The sequence below is a fragment of the Macaca mulatta genome, chromosome 1, assembly GCF_049350105.2.
Source record: "Macaca mulatta isolate MMU2019108-1 chromosome 1, T2T-MMU8v2.0, whole genome shotgun sequence".
Taxonomy (NCBI): domain Eukaryota; kingdom Metazoa; phylum Chordata; class Mammalia; order Primates; family Cercopithecidae; genus Macaca; species Macaca mulatta.
Window position 1 is genome coordinate 117988235 of NC_133406.1, and position 19561 is coordinate 118007795.

Consider the following 19561-nt stretch of genomic DNA (forward strand, 5'->3'; position numbering starts at 1 on the left):
CGATGAGTAAATTTCATAGTATGTAAATTACACCTCAATAAAGTTTCTTTACATTAAACAAAGATTTAAATGAGTCAAAAGAAAGCAGATCTGATTCATTACTTACTTTTGGGATAAACTTTATCAGCATCCCACAACTCTAAGAATCCTCAGCCACAAAAACAAGGCACAAGGTGCCCGAGCTTAGAGTCTAAGGTACTGTCTGTGGTTCAGGCTCTGATAGGAATGCCAAAGGTAAGACCTAGTGCCAGGTAACAGTCTGGAGTCACAATAACAGAATTAGAAGGTGGGGGTGTCATGGAATGTTAGGATATCTGCCTTCCAGGTCTAGGCCATATGGAAACACAAGGTCTTTTCTGAAGGACACCACCAATGGAGACAACTCTCCCTCAGCAGTCATTCTCAGCATTTGTATACCTTTGTGACAATACCACAGGCCTCATTCTAAAATTTAACCATATTTTCATTGTTTATTATTGCTAATGCATAGAAAACATCAAGAAATACATAGTTCCCTAAGTTCTATCATTCTCCTGAGGACTGACATGAAGTCATTTTCTTCCTAATGAAAACTTTAAAACTTCTAGATAGTCTTGATGTTCTTCTTTGGCGCTCCCATTTTCCACATCATTTTAATATTATAAGAAAAAATTTCTGAATATTCTTCTCAGTGTGTGAATAATTGATGTATATGGATTTAGAGGCCAGGTGCAGTGGCTCACACCTGTAATCCCAGCACTTTGGAAGACCAAAGTGGTTGGATCACTTGAGCTCAGGAGTTTGAGACCAACCTGGGCAGCATGGTGAAACCCTGCCTCTACAAAAAATCATTAAAAATTAACCAGGCATAGTGGCACATGCCTATAGTACCAGCTATTCAGGAGACTGAGGTGGGAGGATCACTTGGGTCCAGGAGTTTGCTGCTGCAGTGAACCAAGATCACGCCACTGTACTCCATGCTGGATGACAAAGTGAGACCCTGTCTCAAAGAATAAAAACAAAATAAATAATAAAAGGATTTTGGTCAATGTCTTAATATACTTCTTGCTGCAAACCAATGTTATACTGGCATCTTTTCTCCCACTGGGGAAGCATGTTAGTTTTTTGTTTGTTTGTTTGTTTGTTTATAGACAGGGTCTAGCTCTGCTGCTCAACCTGGAGTGCGATGGTGTGATCACAGCTCACTGCAGCCTCAAACTCCCAGGCTCAAGGGATCCTCCTGCCTCAGCCTCCTGAATAGCCGGGACTACAGGCACATGTCACCACCCTCAGCTATTTTGTGTGTGTGTGTGTGTGTGTGTGTGTGTAGATGGGGTCTCACTATGTTGCCCAGGCTGGTCTCAAACTCCTGGGCCCAAGTTATTCTCACACCTTGGCCTCCCAAAGTATTGGAATTACAGGTGTAAGCCACCACACCTGGTCCATGTTGGATTTTCACTTAACTTGAGGACAAGTTTTATATTCGTAACTCCTAACCCCACTCCCGTATGTGTGGGTTGCTTTGTGTTATGATCTCTATATACATATTTTGTGCTTGTCACTTATGATTTTCATTCTAACTCTACAGGTTTTCTTTCCAATTTGTCGTAATCACTGAAATAATTTATGTATATCTCTTTAAATACATGTAGTGGCCACCTAATTTGGAATGACTTATAAACTGTTAGTATATGTTTGAAGCAGTTTTTATGGAACACTAAAGATCTGCATTGAGCCAAAGCCATTGGCCTGAGGATATATTCTCAGACAGATCATGGTAAAAATCAAGGTCATGAGTCTGTGGTGGTTGGTGGTGATCAACAGCATTCCTGTGCAATGGGGTTTAGTGGGATAGAAACTGAGGTTTTAAAGACAGGCATATATAGACAGAAGAGAAGTGATCCCCTGATGTACCTCTTCATTTCCTATGTATCAATTCCTCCTTGGCTTTGTGAGACTGAGATAGGGAGACTCTTATGGAATATCTGTCCTTTCCCTTCAGCTGCCTGACTTTCCTGGGCTACTGGCCTACACATGTGTAACCATGGTCACCTCCACATTCATGACAAACAGAAGGAAGCAGGACCAACAAACTGCATACCCTACATGCTAACCTGAAACTATAGTGCATAACAGTATTAGTTTGTGAGATATATCAGAAACTATATGATTTTGGTCCTTTTAAATTTATTAAGATTTATTTTAAGGGCTAGCATATGCTCTATTCTATAGAACGTCCCATGTATACTTGAGAGGAAGTGTATTCTGTTTTTGTTGAGTGGAGTATTCTACAGATGTCTGGTAGGTTATGTTGTTTAAATCTTTTATTTCTTTATTGGTCTTCTTCGTAGTTACTCTATCCATTATTGAAAGTTGTGGTATTAAAGTCTCCATCTACTATTGTTAAATTGTCTATTTCTCCATTCAATTATCTCAGTTTTTGCTTCCTGTGTTTTGAGGCTCTGTTAGATGTATATGTATTTATTGCACTCTCTTCCTGATTGATTAACCCTTGTATCATTACAAAATATCCTCATTGTCTTTGATAACTTTTTTGTCTTAAAGTCTCTTGTTTATTTTTTCTGGTATTAGGATAGTTGTTACTGAAACGCCAGAGGTTTGATTTAAGTCTTGCTGCTCACTGCACAGAAAGCCAATCACTGAATCCAACTAGTATTGCCAGGGAAGAAGGCTTTCGTCAGGTACTGCAACTTAGGAGATGGGAGATCAGTCTCAAATCCATCTTCCTGACCAATGAAAAGTCGGGGTTTAGATAGCAGGGAAGAAATGTAACTACATGCAGAAAAACAGGAATTAGGGAGAGGTAAGAAAGAGGAATTGGTCAACAGGAAGCAGGTAACCACTTAGGCATTTATGATGGGGTGAGGGGTCTGACATCTTGCTGTGCAGATGTGGTATTCTGGTAAATTTCAGTTCTTTGCTACTATCTGGAAGGCCCATGGTTGGTTTCCTGAGAAAGGAACTCAGATAATACAAATGTAACTTTCTCAGATTTCAAGACTGAGAGGGTCAATTTCTATGTTTATTCAAAAGAAACCATAAACATCAGTTCCATGGGACAATTGGGTTGGGTTAAAAGTCACTTCAGCTTTCTTATGGTTGCTAATTACATAATTATGTTACATTGTATGGTAAAGGGATTTTGCAGATATAATTACATTAACCTTAAAATGGGGAGATAATCCAGGTTGACTAATATAATCACATGGGCCTTTAAAGTCTGGGTCTAGAGGTCAGAGGTCAGCAATCTAGCAAGTCAGAGAGATCCAAAACATGTTAGTGATTCAATGAGGAAGAAACTCTTCATTGCTGACTTTGAAGATGGTGAGAGTCACAAATAAATAAAGTCCTCAGTCCAACAACTTCATAATTAGTGCTACCTGCAAATATGAGTTAACAATACTTTTAAATGCATTTACAATATGTGGTGAACAGATTCACATTGTCTCTGCCTACTCTTCTCTTTCGCTTTGTCCCTGCATGCTATGTCTGTCTGTCTAGATGGGGGGACACAAACACCAGGTCTTTGTGCAGCCTTCTCTCCTGGAATGCTATGGCTCTCTAGAGCCACTGCTGAAGGTGGCTGAGTACAGGCAATTGATGGTGTTAGAAGCCATAGGCCCTTGATTAATCCAGGCTCTAACCTTCACTCACCTCAAAGTCCTAAGAGTCCTCCTTAAAGCTTCCTATCAGATTTATACAGATTATTACCCACAAACCTTGCTCTTCCTTGGACCCCTAAGGCCAGGACTTCTAATATCTTCATCATGTTTGAGGTATCTAGTAAGTCTTCTTTCTGGAGTTTCAGTTACTTCATCCCCACTGCCAAGTGAAAACTTACCAGATGACCAGCCCAAAGCCTCATATGCAAATCAGGGCTAAACAGTGACTGGATGATATTTTGTCTAGATCAGCCATAGGTATTGTCAAATGTGACAAGAATATTATTTCTAAAAGTTCCACACTACAGAAACACACTAGAACTTACTTCCCACGTTAAAAGACAAGTTGGAAGAGTGGCTGTTACATCTCAGGCCAAGCATTAATCTTTCCAGGATTACAACTTGGCTCCAAAAATTGCCAAGCTATTGCTTAGACAAATTATTTAATCTCTGTTATACCAAAATTATTGCCAGGTCCCCACAATTTGCACCTAGCTGCTATGCTCTATGAAGACTGCAAATACCTATGAGTAAGAGTCCAAAATAAGCTTTCTAAATCAATTCAGACCTGTCTCACATACTTTTTAGTTTACAATTTATAACCATGAAGGAATTCTGAGTGGTGATGCCCTGACCTTTGGCAAAATTCTTATAGGTGCTTGGAACCAGCTTGAGCTATCTTTATTGCTCAAACCAATAGGACAATTTGCTGAGGCCTCAGAGATCCACCCCCTCCAGAGAATCCCTGATTTCCCAAAATTTGGTTGAGATCTAAGGTTTATTTTGCTGTACAACTCATTTTCTGGAGTTTTACTTGCTTCCAGCAATGAAGGCAAGTTTTTCTCCTTCCATAATGATGGACAGCAGGCAATTCCTTTCTGGAGTTTCAGTTCACTTCTGACAGGGAAGGAGAGTTTGATTTTTTCCTGCTTCTAGGATGGTACAGAGCAGTCTTCAGCCTGGGCCCCATTCCTATAAGTAACTGAATCTGTGTTTTGTCTTGGAAATTCTCCTAAATGACTAAAGTTAAGATTAACAACCAACTGGTCATAATTTCTTCTTACCATTAGAGTGCTCAGCAATCATATAAATTGTGTGATCATTACTTTTCTTAACTGTTTTGTTTGTTTGTTTCAGTTTTTGTTGTTGTTTCCTTCTTTTCCCCATTGGGTTTGACCCATTCTATCTGACTTGATCAAATCCAAAGGAAAGTTCCAAATTATGGGGACAAGGCCTCTGAATTGGATAAATCCCTGCAGAAAAATAAATAAATAAATAAAATGTAAAAAGAGGGAGAGCGAAAGGGAAAAAAAAACAAAAACAAATCCAGCCATCAAGAAAATAAAGGTTTTGGCCAGGCGCAATGGCTCATGCCTGTAATCCCAGGACTTTGGGAAGCAAAGGCGGGTGGATCACGTCAGGAAATCGAGACCATCCTGGCTAACATGGTGAAACCCCATTTCTACTAAAAATACACAAAAATTAACCAGGCGTGGTGGTGGGCGCCTGTAGTCCCAGCTACTGGGGAGGCTTAGGCAGGAGGATGGCGTGAACCTGGGAGGTGGAGCTTGCAGTGAGCCAGGATCGCGACACTACACTCCAGCCTGGGTGACAGAGCGAGACTCCCTCTCAAAAAGAAGAAAAAAAAAAGAAAGGTTTTGACTACCTGAGGGGCTTTATTTATACAACAAGGCCACCTTTGCTGGCCAAACCAAACTAAAAGAGCAATGGTTGTCACCTCACACCCAGGCTGCAGTTCAGTAGCTAAGGGTCTGCCCCTTTTTTCACTATGACAATCTGGGTTCGGTTCCTAAATCAATTTTTTCCAGTTTGATATTTGTGTTACTTTTGAACATTTTTTTCCAGGGAGCTTTCTTAGCAGGAACTTTGTTGGCTTTCACCCCAGCTGTTACAGAACAGCTTGACCGAATTCAAAATCCAGAAGGTCAGAGGGTATCCTGGGAAGATGGTGGAATGAGAAGCACCTGGAATCTAGACAACAACTGCACTGGCAGGATCTGTCTGATGTAAATATTTCAGAACTCTGGAGCCTACTGAAGGCTTGCAACTTCCAGAGGAAGGCCCAGATGGTAAACTGTAGGTAATTTCAGCCAATTTCAGCCCTTAGCACAATAGCAGTTACCCAACACTACCTCCAAGGTAGGCAACTTGTGTTCCTACAGTAAGCTGCACACATCTTTCAGGATCCAGAATTGGCAAAAAAGGATGCTGTCTCCAAATATTGGGGGTCTGGGCCAAGTGCAGTGGCTCATGACTGTAATCCTAGCACTTTGGGAGAATGAGGTGGGTGGATTACCTGAGGTCAGGAGTTCAAGACCAGCCTGGCCAACATGATAAAACTCTGTTTCTACTAAAATTAGTAAGGTGTGGTTGCAGGCACCTGTAATCCCAGCTACTTAGGAGGTTGGGGTACAAGAATCACTTGACGCAAGAGGCAGAGGCTGCAGTGACCTGAGATCATGCCACTGCACTCCAGCCTGGGCAACAGAGCAAGACTCCATCTCAACACACACACACACACACACACACACACACACACACACACACACACACACACATTGGGGCTCTGTTCTCTAATGGCTGACTGCAGCACAGAGACAAAGAGGCTGGAAGCTACTGTTGTACCTCCCCCCATTGTAGCAAGCTCTTCACCCTAAGCTGAAGCAACTTCCAGAAAGTTTAAAGGGATGGTTCCCTTTTTTCACCCTCCCTCAATTTTTCTCTTTTTCCCCTTTTGGGAGCCAGACGTTAAAGGATAAAATATTCAAGAATAGCTGCATATACAGGTAAAATGAGGGAGTGACCACACACCCAGGGAAAGGTTCAGGCTCAGAAAACATCTGTGAAGACCACAACTTTATACCTCAGGCTGATCCTTGGCATAGAGACAACCTACAATAATCAAAAAACAAAACAAAAAAATAACAAAGAAACAGCAAACCCTGAGGAAGGAGGAGAATCTAATTTCCAGAGTCAACCATATTAGTAGATTCAAATGTCCAGTTTTTAACAACAACAACAATAAAAATAAAAATAAAAAATGAACCAACAGAAACTCTTACTGAAAAATACCTGATAGTCAAGTTAAGATTAGGTCATGGGGGAATAAATGAAAAGAAAAATAATAAATAATTAAAGAGAAAAAATAAAAATTAAAAAAAAAATCTGGAAGTTATACTAGACAGACTTTAAAACAGCTGTCTTAAAGGTGCCCAAAGAACTAACTAAAGGAAGATGTAGCAGAAGACAAGAAAATGACGCATGAACAAAATGAAAATATAAATAAGGATAGAAAACCAAAAAAGAAAGAAAAAAGAAGTGCTGGATGTGAAAAGTAAAATAAGTGAAACAAAAAATTTACTAGAGAGATTCAAAGTCAAATTGGAAGAAAGCTGAGCAGGCAGAAGAAACAATCAGTGAACCCGATGATAAGGCAATGGAAATCATCCAGTTTGAGGAACAGAAATTAAAAAAGATTGAAGAAAAGTGAGTAGAGCCTAAGTGACCATCAAGTGGACAACATATGCATTGTGGAATTTCTTTTTTGTTGTTGTTGTTTTTTTTGGGGGGGTGAGGAGATGGAGTTTCGCTTTTGCTGCCCAGACTGGAATGCAATGGCACGATCTCAGCTCACCACAACCTCTGCCTCCTGGGTTCAAGCGGTTCTCCCACCTCAGCCTCTCGAGAAGCTGGGATTGTAGGCGTGCACCACCATGCCTGGCTAATTTTGTATTTTTAGTAGAGGCGGAGTTTCTCCATGTTGGTCAGGCTGGTCTCAAACTCCTGACCTCAGGTGATCCTCCCGCCTCGACCTCCCAAAATACTGGGATTACAGGCATGAGCCACCGCACTCAGCCTTGCATTGTGGAATTTCTAAAGAAGAGGGAGAGAAGGTCAAGAGAGAATAGTTGAAGAAATAATGGCTGAAAAGTTTCCAAATTTGATGAAAGAGATGAATACAAACACAATAGCCTAACAAACCCCAAGTAAGATAAAGAGACCTACACCAAAACACATTATAATCAAACTTTCAAAAGTCAAAAAAAGAGAATCTTTAAATCGATAAGAGAAAAGCAACTGGTCATATGCCATAAATATTTAATAAGATTATCAACAGGTTTCTCATCAGAAACTTTGGAAGCTGGAAGGACAGGAAATCAAAAGCTGCCAACAGCCAGGAGCGGTGGCTCACATCTACAATCCTAACACTTTGGGAGGCTGAGGCGGGTGGATCACTTGAGGTCAGGAGCTCAAGACCAGCCTGGCCAACATGGCAAAACCCTGTCGCTACTAAAAATACAAAAATTAGCCAGGCATGGCCCAGCTACTTGAGAGACTGAGGTAGGAGAATCACTTGAACCTGGGAGGCAGAGGTTGCAGTGAGCCAAGATCGCACCAGTGCACTCCAGCCTGGGTGATAGAGTGAGACTCCATCATAATAAACAAACAAACAAACAAAAGCTGCCCATGAAAAGGAAAAGGATCAATAAATGGGTATTCCAAAAAGTCAAAAGTCACACAAATATCAAGCCAAAATAAACTGGTTCCCTGACTGCAAATTGAACCCAGGCTATGGCAGCAAAAGCACAGAACTTTAAGTACTGAATTGCAAGGTAGAGCAGACTTTACTGTGAATCCTGGAAGGGATCCAGAGCAGGCAGTTTAAGCTTATGAAGAATTTTAACTTTGTTTTGGGTCAAATTTTGTTCTTTCATTTAGTCAAGGGAATTTTTTTCCCTACACAACACAGATAATATTGTCAAGAGAATTTTTAAGGGTAGCCATGGCACTAGTATGTGCCTTGCTTTAAATTTGATCTTCCTATCAACTGTTTAAAATAAGAGATCTCTAAAATCTTTTTTTTTTTTTTTTAAATTCAGGTGTCTAAGGGATCCATCTTCAGTCCACTGTCAACTAGAATTTAGAATGGTATAATTATTCCAAAAGCAATTCAACCAAATAGCCTCTTTGTGGAAAGCCCAGGATGTCATTTTCCAGGTTAACTTCCTGGGAAGGTCATACAAGAGGCAATCCCAATGATTGCCCTCCAAGAAAAAAGTTCAATGCAAGGAGTAGGCCACAGATGGTTAAGGATGATGTTTGCCTCCAGTAACCCACACATTTGTGGGGGCTTCCAGTCACAGACCTGTGAATCTGTTATACCAGGTAGGTCCTCTTGGGATTGAGCTTTCCTAGGACTAACCAGGCAACAAAAGTTGAGACGACAAAAGCCTTGAAGGGATGGGATTTCTTAAGACAAATCCCAAGAGCTTGACATAGTCAGAGCAAACAGTGTGCTCACATTCCCAGCCATTTTCAGACAGGCCACCTACTATAACCTGAAAATTACCACCTCTTTCCAGATACCGAAAACCAAGAGAAAGTGCTCCCACTTGGTCACAAGTCAAGCTCTCAAGGACATCAAATAAGATGAGAAGGAACCTCAACCAGTATCCTCTTTTATGACAGAATAACACATAGAGACAAAGACAAAGGAACAGACAATTTCTGGGAAGAAAGGGATTAAACAATATGAATTGGTACCACAAAGTACCAAAAAGCACACCAGAGTCACTACACCCAAGACTAGTCACACAAATCCTTTTCTCCCATTAATCAAGATTTTGGAGAGGGAAAAGAAAGAAACAGTGATTTTTACTATCCACTTGAACAGATTCCACACAGAGAAGGAGGCCGGGAGCCTGGCTGGTAAAAAAAATTCTTACCCTTATGACAGCTGATCAGATCCTGGGTTCTTCACTGCAGCTTCCAGAAGAGCAAAGCTTTGCTATCCTGCTTACAGCTCCAAAACTGTAGAGGTCAACGGAAATCCCCTCTTAACCCTCTGAAGTTTCACTCCAAAATCAAGTCACAAAAGGCAGACTAATTGGAGAAAAGGCATAAAATGTACTAACATGTACATGGGGAGAGTCACAGAGTGATTACCCTACCCTACCCACAATGGGATGCAGAAGCTTATATACCATCTCAAGGTAACAGAATGAATGAGAGCACAAAGCATGGCCAAAACCAGGTACCATCAGAGTCAGAGGTATGTCCATTTATTGTGGGAAAGACAGGTTATGGGAGGGAGAGAAGAGGAGGCTTGGCTAGCAAAGTTGGTCTTAATATGTAAATGAAACCTTACAGGTAGCAGCTCTCAGAGAGAATAAACCCTAAAAGTTTCTTTCAGACCTTTACAGGTGTCAGGATTTCAGTTCATCTCTCCTAGATCTGGGCAAAGAAAGACTTGGCTGCATCAATGCAGACTCTCTACAGATGCAAATCTCCCCAACAAAAGACAACGTTGCAGGGCTACTTCTGCAGCTGGCTCTCTGAACAGACATCTCAAAATATGTCAAAGAAATGTATTTTGGGGTAAAATATTTTTAATTCCTTGACGTCTACATCCTGATGCACCTGCCATTTCAACACACCATTGTTGGTGGCAACTCCATTCTTCCCTACACTCAAGCCAAAAAAACAGATTCTCCTTGAGGCTAGTCTGTTTCTCACAGCACACATACAATTTGTCAGAAAAATTCTGTTTCCTGGTTGGTTAATTACAGACTTTGATCTGCCTAATCTTTCTCTTTCTTGGTCTCTGAATTTTGGCAAAGGAGTCTCCTGATACAGGCGGGATCAATTCTAATGAGGAGTCTCAAAACCGTCAGACATTTAAGAGCCTTAATCTCTGGGTAGGGTTTGGGCTGCCCTTGAACCTTTCCTTTGGGCCTACCCGTCAAAATCAACCTGGCCAGGCCTGTCTTCAAGGTGCAGGGGCAGGGCCAGGTCCTCCTGATGCTTCTTGAAGCTTCTCCTGCCAGGTTGGCAGCCACCCTCCCCTTCCCTGTGACCTGCAGAGAAGCTCCAGGGGGCATTTATTCAATTTGCTAGGAACCCAGGAGGCACAGGTGCGAGGTGACTCTGTGGTTCCCACCGCACCCGCCGCCCTCCTTGGTCCTCTCGCTGTCTCTGGTGGGCAGTAACGTCCCAGGTGAGCGTGGGTGAAGATACCCAGCCAGGGAAGGACCAGTAGGGAATGGCACCAGCCCCTTAGGTCCTTTGTAGTAGGGATCTGAAAAAGGTCTTGAAGAAATAGAACGGGAGAGTTGGGAGTAGATCAAAGGGAAAGAAAGAAATCCTGGAGATTGCCTATCTGAAGGCACCACGAAGAGAAAGGCCGCCTCCTCTGGGCCGGGTCCTCACGTCGCTGGTGAACCGAGTTCTGGTCTCCGTTGGAGACCAAATCAGTTGACTTTGGCTTGACTCCTAGTGAAGAAGCCACATTTTGTCCTCCCCTGTTTAGCTCTTGATCCTGAAGGACTTGATTGTCTCTCTCGGGCTTTTGATGGATTCCAGGGATGCAACTGAGAAGTTTGTATTTAATGCACTTACTTGAAGTAAGAATAATTTCAAGTATTTTTGCAAAGAAAAATGTTTCCTTTTGCACTGAAGACATTCAGATGTGAGGAAAATCACTTGGCTGGGGAAAGCAAATGCTGTTGACAATGTCTCACAAACACAAATTACACGTCAGCAGGTAGGTTTGACTCTCAGGTTGGGCACATTTTAAGTGCACTGTTGGTGGAACTTAAGATGAATTAACGACATTCATGATTATTATTTTTAGTTTTTTTAGTAAAATTTAATATTTTAATTTAAATACACAATCTGAAAATTATATAACCAGCACAAGAAACCGGCTTTATGCCATTTTTACAAACACAGGAAAGAAAGATACTATAATGACAATGCTTCATTAATGGCAACATTTTTAAAGTACCTTGAGAAAAAAAGTTAACCTAGAATTCTATGCAAAAATAAAATTTCAAAACTGTGAAATAAGGACAGTGAAAAACATACAAAAGCTAAAAGAATTCACCAACCCACACTACAAGAAATCTTAAGAGTCCTCCAGGCAGAAGCAAAAGGATACCAAATAAAATGTGGGCCCATACAAAGAAACCAATATTGGAAATGGCATTTAGAAAGCATGTACTACACATTTTCTTATAATTTAAATCTTTTAAAAATATTTGACATAATAAATAAAAGTAATAATAATGAATCCCAAAGCTTATAATGCATAAAGTAAAAATATATAACACTGGGATAAAGGCCAGAAAAGGAGGTATAATGACACTTGAAAGCAGACTGTGATAAATTAAAGATGTATTCCAGAAAGCAGCCACTGAAATAAGAAAAGGGTTATAGCTAATAAAGCAACAAAAGAAAGAAAACGGAATGAAGTAAAAGCTATGTAAACACTATCCTGGAACAACTGCTCTCCAGGCCTCCACCCTATAGAAATATACCAGTGGGCAATGAGAAGTGTACAAGAATGATGCCTGCAGCACTATTGTAATCATAAAATAATGGAACCAACATAATTTTAAAGATACATGAAAAGAGTTTTATTTATTTAGCAAACAGACAATTGAACAAACAAACAATGGAAGCAAGTCCTTTGCCAAAAGGAACACAGAGGGTCATGATTTTGCTACTCCTCCAAGGATTTCAGGGTTCCCAGACGCCTAGTTTTCTGTTTAGTTCTGGAAGATGTTATTCTTGGGGAGCAACAGGTCCTCGAGTTTGGGGCTCTTTCAGGTTCTCTCTCCATTTCCCCATTCTGCTACAATAAATAAACAAACAAAAACAATTCTCACTTCCAGAAGATCCCGCCTGTGCCTCTGCACGAGCCTTTCAGGAGGTCTGGAGGTCTGGTCCGCCGCTCCCCGGCTTCTTTCCAGGCTTTTGCTTTTCCCCTCCCCCGCTCCCGCTCTACGGCCCCAGGACCAGACCACGGCCCAGCTGAGTTCCCGCGGCTCCACCGCGCAGAAGGTGCACCGGAGGCCCTGCCAGTTGCCTGCCCCGCGGGGGTGCCGAGAAATCAACGATTTGTAAACAGAACTTCCTCACGGAAAATATCTCTTGATTTCCACTCTCAGGGTTCTTCAAAGGACTAAAAGCTAAAGGCGACGATGGATTCATTCGGCAAGTCCTAGTCGGGCGCCCTGGTGAGTGCCAGACCCTGCTCCCCGCAAGGGGACCCACGAACGACCCTCGCCACCATCCCTGCCCTGGTGGAGCCCCCGTGCGGGACACAGGATCCGAAGATGGCAGCGGCAGCTCCGCAGCGGCCCCGAAAGCAACTGGGCAGGGTGGGCACAGGCTCCCTCACTGGCTGAAGGCGGCGCAGAGAACGGGAAGAGCCATCCTGGGAGCCCACCGTGCGTTCAGCTTCCCTTGGGACGCCAGGCGGCTCGGGCTGGGTCGCCGACCGGGGAGTTTCTGGGGGCTTCTGAAGAAGGAGAGGGGCAAGGCGGGCGAAGGCCATTCGGCTCTCCCTCTGGCTCCAAAATCTCCTAACGCGCAGGTGTCCAACGTGACCAGCGCGACTCACCGCTCTAATCTTTCTGGTTTTCCAAGGCCTTGCTCAGTCGTCCTGCCGGGCGGGCCCTGAGAATAGAAGGAAAGGAGGAAGTTTAGTGAGTGCGCCCTTCCTGTGTCGCCTAGTAAGTTCGAAAGCACTTGTCTCTGTGGCGCAATCGGTTAGCGCGTTCGGCTGTTAACCGAAAGGTTGGTGGTTCGAGCCCACCCAGGGACGCTTACTGCAACTTTTAAAGCATGCGCGCATTGTCAATCACTAGGCAAACGGGGAAGATTTTATCTTCCCGGAGTAACAAACCACTAATTTATGACTGATCCATGTCAAGGACCAGCCCACCTCCCGGACCAGATTCTTAACAGGGTATCTCCTGAAATGGCAGGTTTACACCTGCGTAACTCAAGAATCCTGAAACAGAGACCTAGGAACCCACTTGTGGTGTGATAAAATTCTAATTCAGTCCGTTATACGCTTAAACAAGTAATTTACGTGCCTCCATTTTTTCATATTTTAGTAATAGGAGTCCAGTAGTATCCCCAGGATGTGACTGGATTTACTGATTGTTCTATCAATAATGTGACCAGTGGAATCTGTCATCATCATAGTGATCCTCTCCATCATTTTTGAAAACAGTATTTTTCCTCAGTTTGTGCATGATTTATTTAACCCTTTTCAAAATGTTTTTGTTAGCCAGGCATGGTGGCATGCACCTGTAATCTCAGCTACTCGGGAGGCTGAGGCAGGAGAATTGTTTGAACTTGGAAGGTGGAGGCTGCAGTGAGCTGAGATCGCTACACACCAGCCTGAGCAACAGAGTATGACTCCATCTCAAAACAAAACAAAAAAAAATGTTTTTGAGATGAGGTTGGTTTCATGGTTTTAGGATTACAAAGAATGCTGCAGCCACCATTCTTGTACACATATCTTTGGTCATTGTGGAAATGTCTACACCGCAGATATTTCTATAGTGTAGAGAACTGGATGCGCCATTGCTACATTATAGTGTTTATATAACGCTTCTAATTTGAGTACATTCTGCAAATGTATCTTTCACGGGAGCAATACCTAATAATATTCCAATATGAATATTTACAAGAGGAAAAATGTGCAGATGTGCAACTGAGCTTCGTGCCTCTCCATGGGGCCCATGTTCATAAAATGGTGGCATTAGCTATCTGAGAGTGGAGTTTGCAGCCCTCTGACGTCAAAAGCTGAAACAGAGGACATGAAAACCCTCACTGCACATCCTCTGTAGTCTGGCCAGAATCATTCCTAGGTCGGTGGTCTCTTATCAGGAGGGAATGCTGCTTGCTTGCTTTGTCAAAACCACAAAAGGCAGGGAAAGTGTCAGGCTGCTGGTTGATAACAGTAGTGAAGCAAGTCTTTCAAAAGGGTTGGTTTGTTAACCCTTAGGGAAAAAAATCCTAATTCTTACCAGATGGTGCCATGCAGTTCCAGGCTCTTGGTGTCCCAAACAAAGAACTGTGCATGACACACACAAAGCAGCAAAGCAAAGCAAAAGTTTATTAAGTACAGTAACACTCTCAGAGTGGGGAGAGTGGGCTGACCTCTGGGAGATGAGATCAGTATTAGTTTGGTGTACTTTGGGTCTTTTCATGTGTGGTTTTTATTCTTCTCTTCACAAGGATGCCTACTCTTTAGCCAGTGTTTGCCTTTAGATTGATAGGTGGGTTGCTTAGTTACTTTGGCCCTTGTGTGCTTGCACATTGCCTCCATCCCATAATTTTAAGTACATGCATGATATGTAGTCCAAATACATGAGTTTTTTTTTTTTTTTTTTTTTTTTTTTTTGAGACGGAGTCTCGCTCTGTCGCCCAGGCTGGAGTGCAGTGGCTGGGTCTCAGCTCACTGCAAGCTCCGCCTCCCGGGTTCACGCCATTCTCCTGCCTCAGCCTCCCGAGTAGCTGGGACTACAGGCGCCCGCCACCTCGCCCGGCTAGTTTTTTGTATTTTTAGTAAAGACGGGGTTTCACCATGTTAGCCAGGATGGTCTCGATCTCCTGACCTTGTGATCCGCCCGTCTCGGCCTCCCAAAGTGCTGGGATTACAGGCTTGAGCCACCGCGCCCGGCCCAAATACATGAGTTTTAATGAGCTGATTATCATATGGAGTCAGGTTAAGGATACTTTTTTTCTTGAATGCACATGTCTATCTCTGAGGAGCTGCCCCTTTACTGCTTTGGATCTTGCCAGCAATGGGGATCCTTGCTGGGTTTTTTTGTTTTTTTTTTGTTTTGTTTTTTTGGTTTTTTTTTTGAGACAGAGTCTGGAGTGCAGTAGTGCAATCTCGGCTCGCTGCAACCTCCGCCTCCCAGGTTCAAGCGATGCTCCTGTCTCAGCCTCCTGAGTAGCTGGGAGTACAGGAGTGCACCACCACGCACAGCTAGCTTTTTGTATTTTTGGTAGAGACCAGGTATCTCCATGTCGGTCAGGCTGGTCTCAAACTTCTGACCTCAGGCGATCTGCCCGCCTTGGCCTCCCGAAATGCTGGGATTACAGGCGTGAGCCACCGCACCCAGGCTTGCTTGCTTTTTTTAATCTTACTTTTTGTTTTGGCTACTCAACTTCTGCCTTTTATTTTCCTTCTTGCTCTCCCACCCCATCACCTTGCTTCTGTTTCTGCTTTTACTCATTCTGCCTTTTATCCAACTTCCAATTCCCTCTGCTGTTCTGCCTATAATGGCAGTTAGTGAGGGAGGGGTTTTAAGGGGGCATGTCCGACATCCTATCCTGTCACAGCCAGAAACAGCTTTCAAGGCTTCTCTGAGGTCCTGTCAGCCAAGAGGGAGTCCATTCAGTTCGTTGTAGGGCCTAGGGCTTATTTTTATTTCTCAATCCTGACAAGGGAAGGCTGGATTAATGCAGATTCTCTCCAGGTGTAAATTTCCCCTACAAAAGATACTTTTGCAGAGTTACTTCTGTTTGCTGGCTCTCTGACAGTCGTCTTAAAATATGCCAAAGAAATATATTCTGGAGTAAAATATTTTGATTTTTTCATCTATCTACAGCTTCACCATGCTGACAGCGTCCAGTCCAAGCATACCTGAAGCCTTTCTTTTTAAAAAGCTTTCCCACCCTTCTGACTGCCTTCAAGTCTCTACCAAAACACAAGTAACAGTGGCTGACTCCCTGCTATAGCAAACTCAGAATAAATAGCTTTTGCTTTTTTTCATTTGGTTGGTCTTCGTTTATTTGCAGAAGCTTCAATGTAGAGTTGACAAGGACTCCATCTTTTACCAAACTTTAGTGCTTTCCTTTGAGCCCTTTTCTCTATTGGTTTCTGAAAGTCCAGTTTCAGAAAATAATACTGTTGAGTCTAGCTTAGCAAAAGTCCTCCCAACCACCTTTGATAGCTAATCAAGTTCCTCTTAGTAACTTTCCATCCACTGACTTTCTTATCTTGCAATTGGCTATAATCTTCAACTCTTCCTGCTGTATTTGAGGTTGAGCTCAGTTCTCTGCTGGTCTCTCTTGCCTACTGTAGTACATAAAATCCATCTCAGGTTTTTAACAAGTGTCCAGGGTAGTCCCTCTGAAACTACTTTTGCAAAATTCTGACAATAAGAGAAAGCTGACATGGCTGACTCCATCTTGGTTCTAGCCTCACAGGCTGGCTGTCTTTGCTCATTCCTGTGCAATTTCTCCCAAGCTCTCTTTGGGAAAAATTGAGTTTATAGTTTAAATAAGAGGTCCCCAACCCCCAGGGTCACAAGACAGGTACTGGTTCATGGCCTGTTAGGAACCCAGCCAAACAGCAGGAGGTGAGCTGCAGGCTTTCAAGCATTACCTCCTGAGCTCCGCCTCTTGTCAGATCAGCATCGGCATTAGATTCTCATGGGAGCTCAGACTCTATTGGGAACTGAGCATGTGAGGGATCCAGATTGCGCACTCCTTATGAGACTCTAACTAATGCCTGATGACCTGAGCAGGAACAGTTTCATCCAGAAACCATCCACCACCCCCTTGCATGGAAAAACTGTCTTCCATGAAACCAGTCCCTGGTGCCAAAAAGGTTGGGAACAGCCAAAAAGATTTGTTTAAATGATAACCTTCCCCAAAACTAAGTTACCCCTGTAAAACTAATGAAAGGCCACCAAGTTAGGAGGATGAAAGGGGCATGAATTCTACTAAGATGTATGCCTCATTAAATAATTACCAGTCATTATTCCAGAGGTCACAAGATTTGCAGCTTCCCCAATTACTGCTGTGAAGAACATCACTATTGTAGAACCTAAGATTGGCCTCTTGAGATGTCTTTTCAGGCTTTTGCATTTCTGACTACTGGATGGCACCATTTGGCCCGAAAATCAACCAGTCCCTTTGACCCCACCCAGAAGCTGACTCAATGCGGGAGGGCCATTTCCACTTCCCTGTGATTTCATCCCTAACGATCCGCACTGCCCAAACCTTAGCGCCCTCCCCACCAAACTATCTTTGAAAAATCCCTTACCTCCAAGCCTTCAGTGAGATTGATTTGAGTAGTAACTCTGTCTCCCACAGGTTGTGGCTGGCCTGTGTCAATGAAACTCTTTACTGCAATGCCATGGTCTCCACGAATTGATTTTGTGTGTACAGTGGGCAGGAAGAACCCATCAGGCGGTTACATCTGCAGGATGGTGCCAGTTCTTTCCACAAAGGCTGGTCAGATACCCAGAAAGTATTTCTCCACTACTACCTGGACAATGTGTCTCCCTGTCAGTCTCCAGGGAATGGGGCCTGGATCAAGTATTTAGTATTTAGCAGTTGCTACACTGTCACCTAATCCCTCATTTTCAATATTTTGCCATGCCTTCCAGTGGCCTAACTGGCCGCCATGCCACAGAATCTTTACTTTATGGTCTCCAAGGAGAACTCTCCACTCGATGTTTTGTGATTTGAGCAATGGAATAGAATCTGATACTGGTGGGCTGGGGGAGGTTCCTCGACCTGGTTTGACCTTGATCATAGCTGTGGTGTCCAGGCTCTTGACACCATCTTGAGAATAAGTCAAGGATGAGTCAGCAAATAGTGAAAGAAGAGATTTATTGCAAAGCAAAAAGTACACACTCAAGAAAGGTGAGTTTGGGCATATCCGAGAGGGAACAATGGGTTCTGGGGTTTCATCTTCATGGGTTTCTTTAACCAAAGAGTGGAATATTCATGAAAATTCCTGGGTAAAGGTGGAGATGTCTCAGAACTGTGGTGCCATTCATTTTTACATCAAATATTGGTCTCAGAACTGTCATGGCACTGGTGGGTGTGTGATTTAGTATGTTAATGAGCATATAATGAGGGCCTAGGTAAAACCTGTGTCAAATCCAGCACCACATTGGGTTTAGTCAGTCTTAGCCAGCTTGGTCCACACCCTGGTTTTTCAGCATCTTCTCAGCCCGTAGCCTCAAGTCATGTAAATCTGCTGCCTAGAATTTGTTATTCTGTGACCACCCTGTATTATTCCTGTCTCAAATCTGCTTATAAATATTCAAATGGTTTTTGACTTGGGCATTCCAACTTTGCTTACTTCACAGTGTTTCCTGTGTTATAATCCAATATAAGAAAAGATGATCCAGACATGTGTTAAACATCTCAAATAAGATGGATCCCAGGTATTTGTGTCAAATTTGGATTATTTTGGTTTTTGTCTTCGCAGAATATAAAATACTAACATGAGGTGAGCACTAAGGTCTGGAGATGGCTGTGCAAGAGATGACAAAGTCCAACACCACGCTTGAGAGTGTTCAATCATCTCTTCTGGGGCAGCATAATTTTCTACAATACTGAATTTGGAAAGAAAAAAAAAACTACGAGATTCATGAAACTGGACAACTGTCTTTATAACATTACCAGTGATAAAATCAGTAAGGAAGGCTGGTTTACAGTCATCTGAGCGGCCTCTTTACTTTCATAAATATGGTTTCTTGCTGATATTGAATGGCTTCCAATTTCAAGCGTAATGCTACATTACATGGCTAAGGGTGTGAAGAGAACCGGTTTCTTTTGTAATCTTAAACGTTCTAGTCCGAGAATTAAAAGCCATTATTTGAAGAAGGGTGCCCAGGGTCCAGCTGGCCGCCCAAAGGTTGCTTCACAACACAGGCTAAGGACCCGCTTCTTTGGGAGAGAACAGATGCGGTGGCGGAGGCAAAAAGGGAAAGGAAGACGTCACTTCCTCTTGCCGGCTCCGGCAGCGGGTTGGTCGGCTAAGTGACAGAAAAGCAGACGGGGACTGGGAAAGGCACTGTCGGTGACATCACGGAGAGGGCGACTTCTATGTAGATGAGGCAGCGCAGGGGCTGCTGCTTCGCCACCTGCTGCTTCGCCATGAAGGAGTTCCCCTGTCATGAGAGCGAGTTCAGGACTGCTGGTCGGAACTGAGAGTCCCAGCTGTGTGTCAGGGCTAGAAGGGCTCGGGAGTGCGCGGGGCAAGTGACCGTGTGTGTAAAGAGTGAGGCGTATGAGGCTGTGGCTGGGCAGAGGTGCGGGAGCTC

General features: G+C 43.1%; 1 protein-coding gene and 1 non-coding gene across 2 annotated transcripts; both read left to right on the top strand.

The window, feature by feature from the left end:
* The first annotated feature begins 225 nt into the window (after window positions 1–225).
* On the top strand, window positions 226–16266 carry LOC114677348 (uncharacterized). Its single transcript, XM_028846747.2, has 5 exons — window positions 226–234; window positions 5529–5615; window positions 12359–12527; window positions 12635–13201; window positions 16103–16266. The coding sequence occupies exons 1-4, from the start codon at window positions 226–228 to the stop codon at window positions 13147–13149; spliced, it is 780 nt and encodes a 259-aa protein (XP_028702580.2). The 3' UTR covers window positions 13150–13201; window positions 16103–16266.
* Window positions 13220–13293, top strand: TRNAN-GUU (transfer RNA asparagine (anticodon GUU)). The gene has a single exon. It is a non-coding gene; the product is annotated as a tRNA-Asn (tRNA).
* Window positions 16267–19561: the final 3295 nt, after the last annotated feature.

What these genes read in the sequence shown, in the direction of transcription:
- LOC114677348 (XM_028846747.2), top strand. An exon ending in AAAATCCAGAAGGTCAGAGG is followed by an intron (nt 5,616 to 12,358) that starts GTATCCTGGGAA and finishes TCTCACTTCCAG; the next exon opens with AAGATCCCGCCTGTGCCTCT. An exon ending in GCGGCTCCACCGCGCAGAAG is followed by an intron (nt 12,528 to 12,634) that starts GTGCACCGGAGG and finishes TTCCACTCTCAG; the next exon opens with GGTTCTTCAAAGGACTAAAA.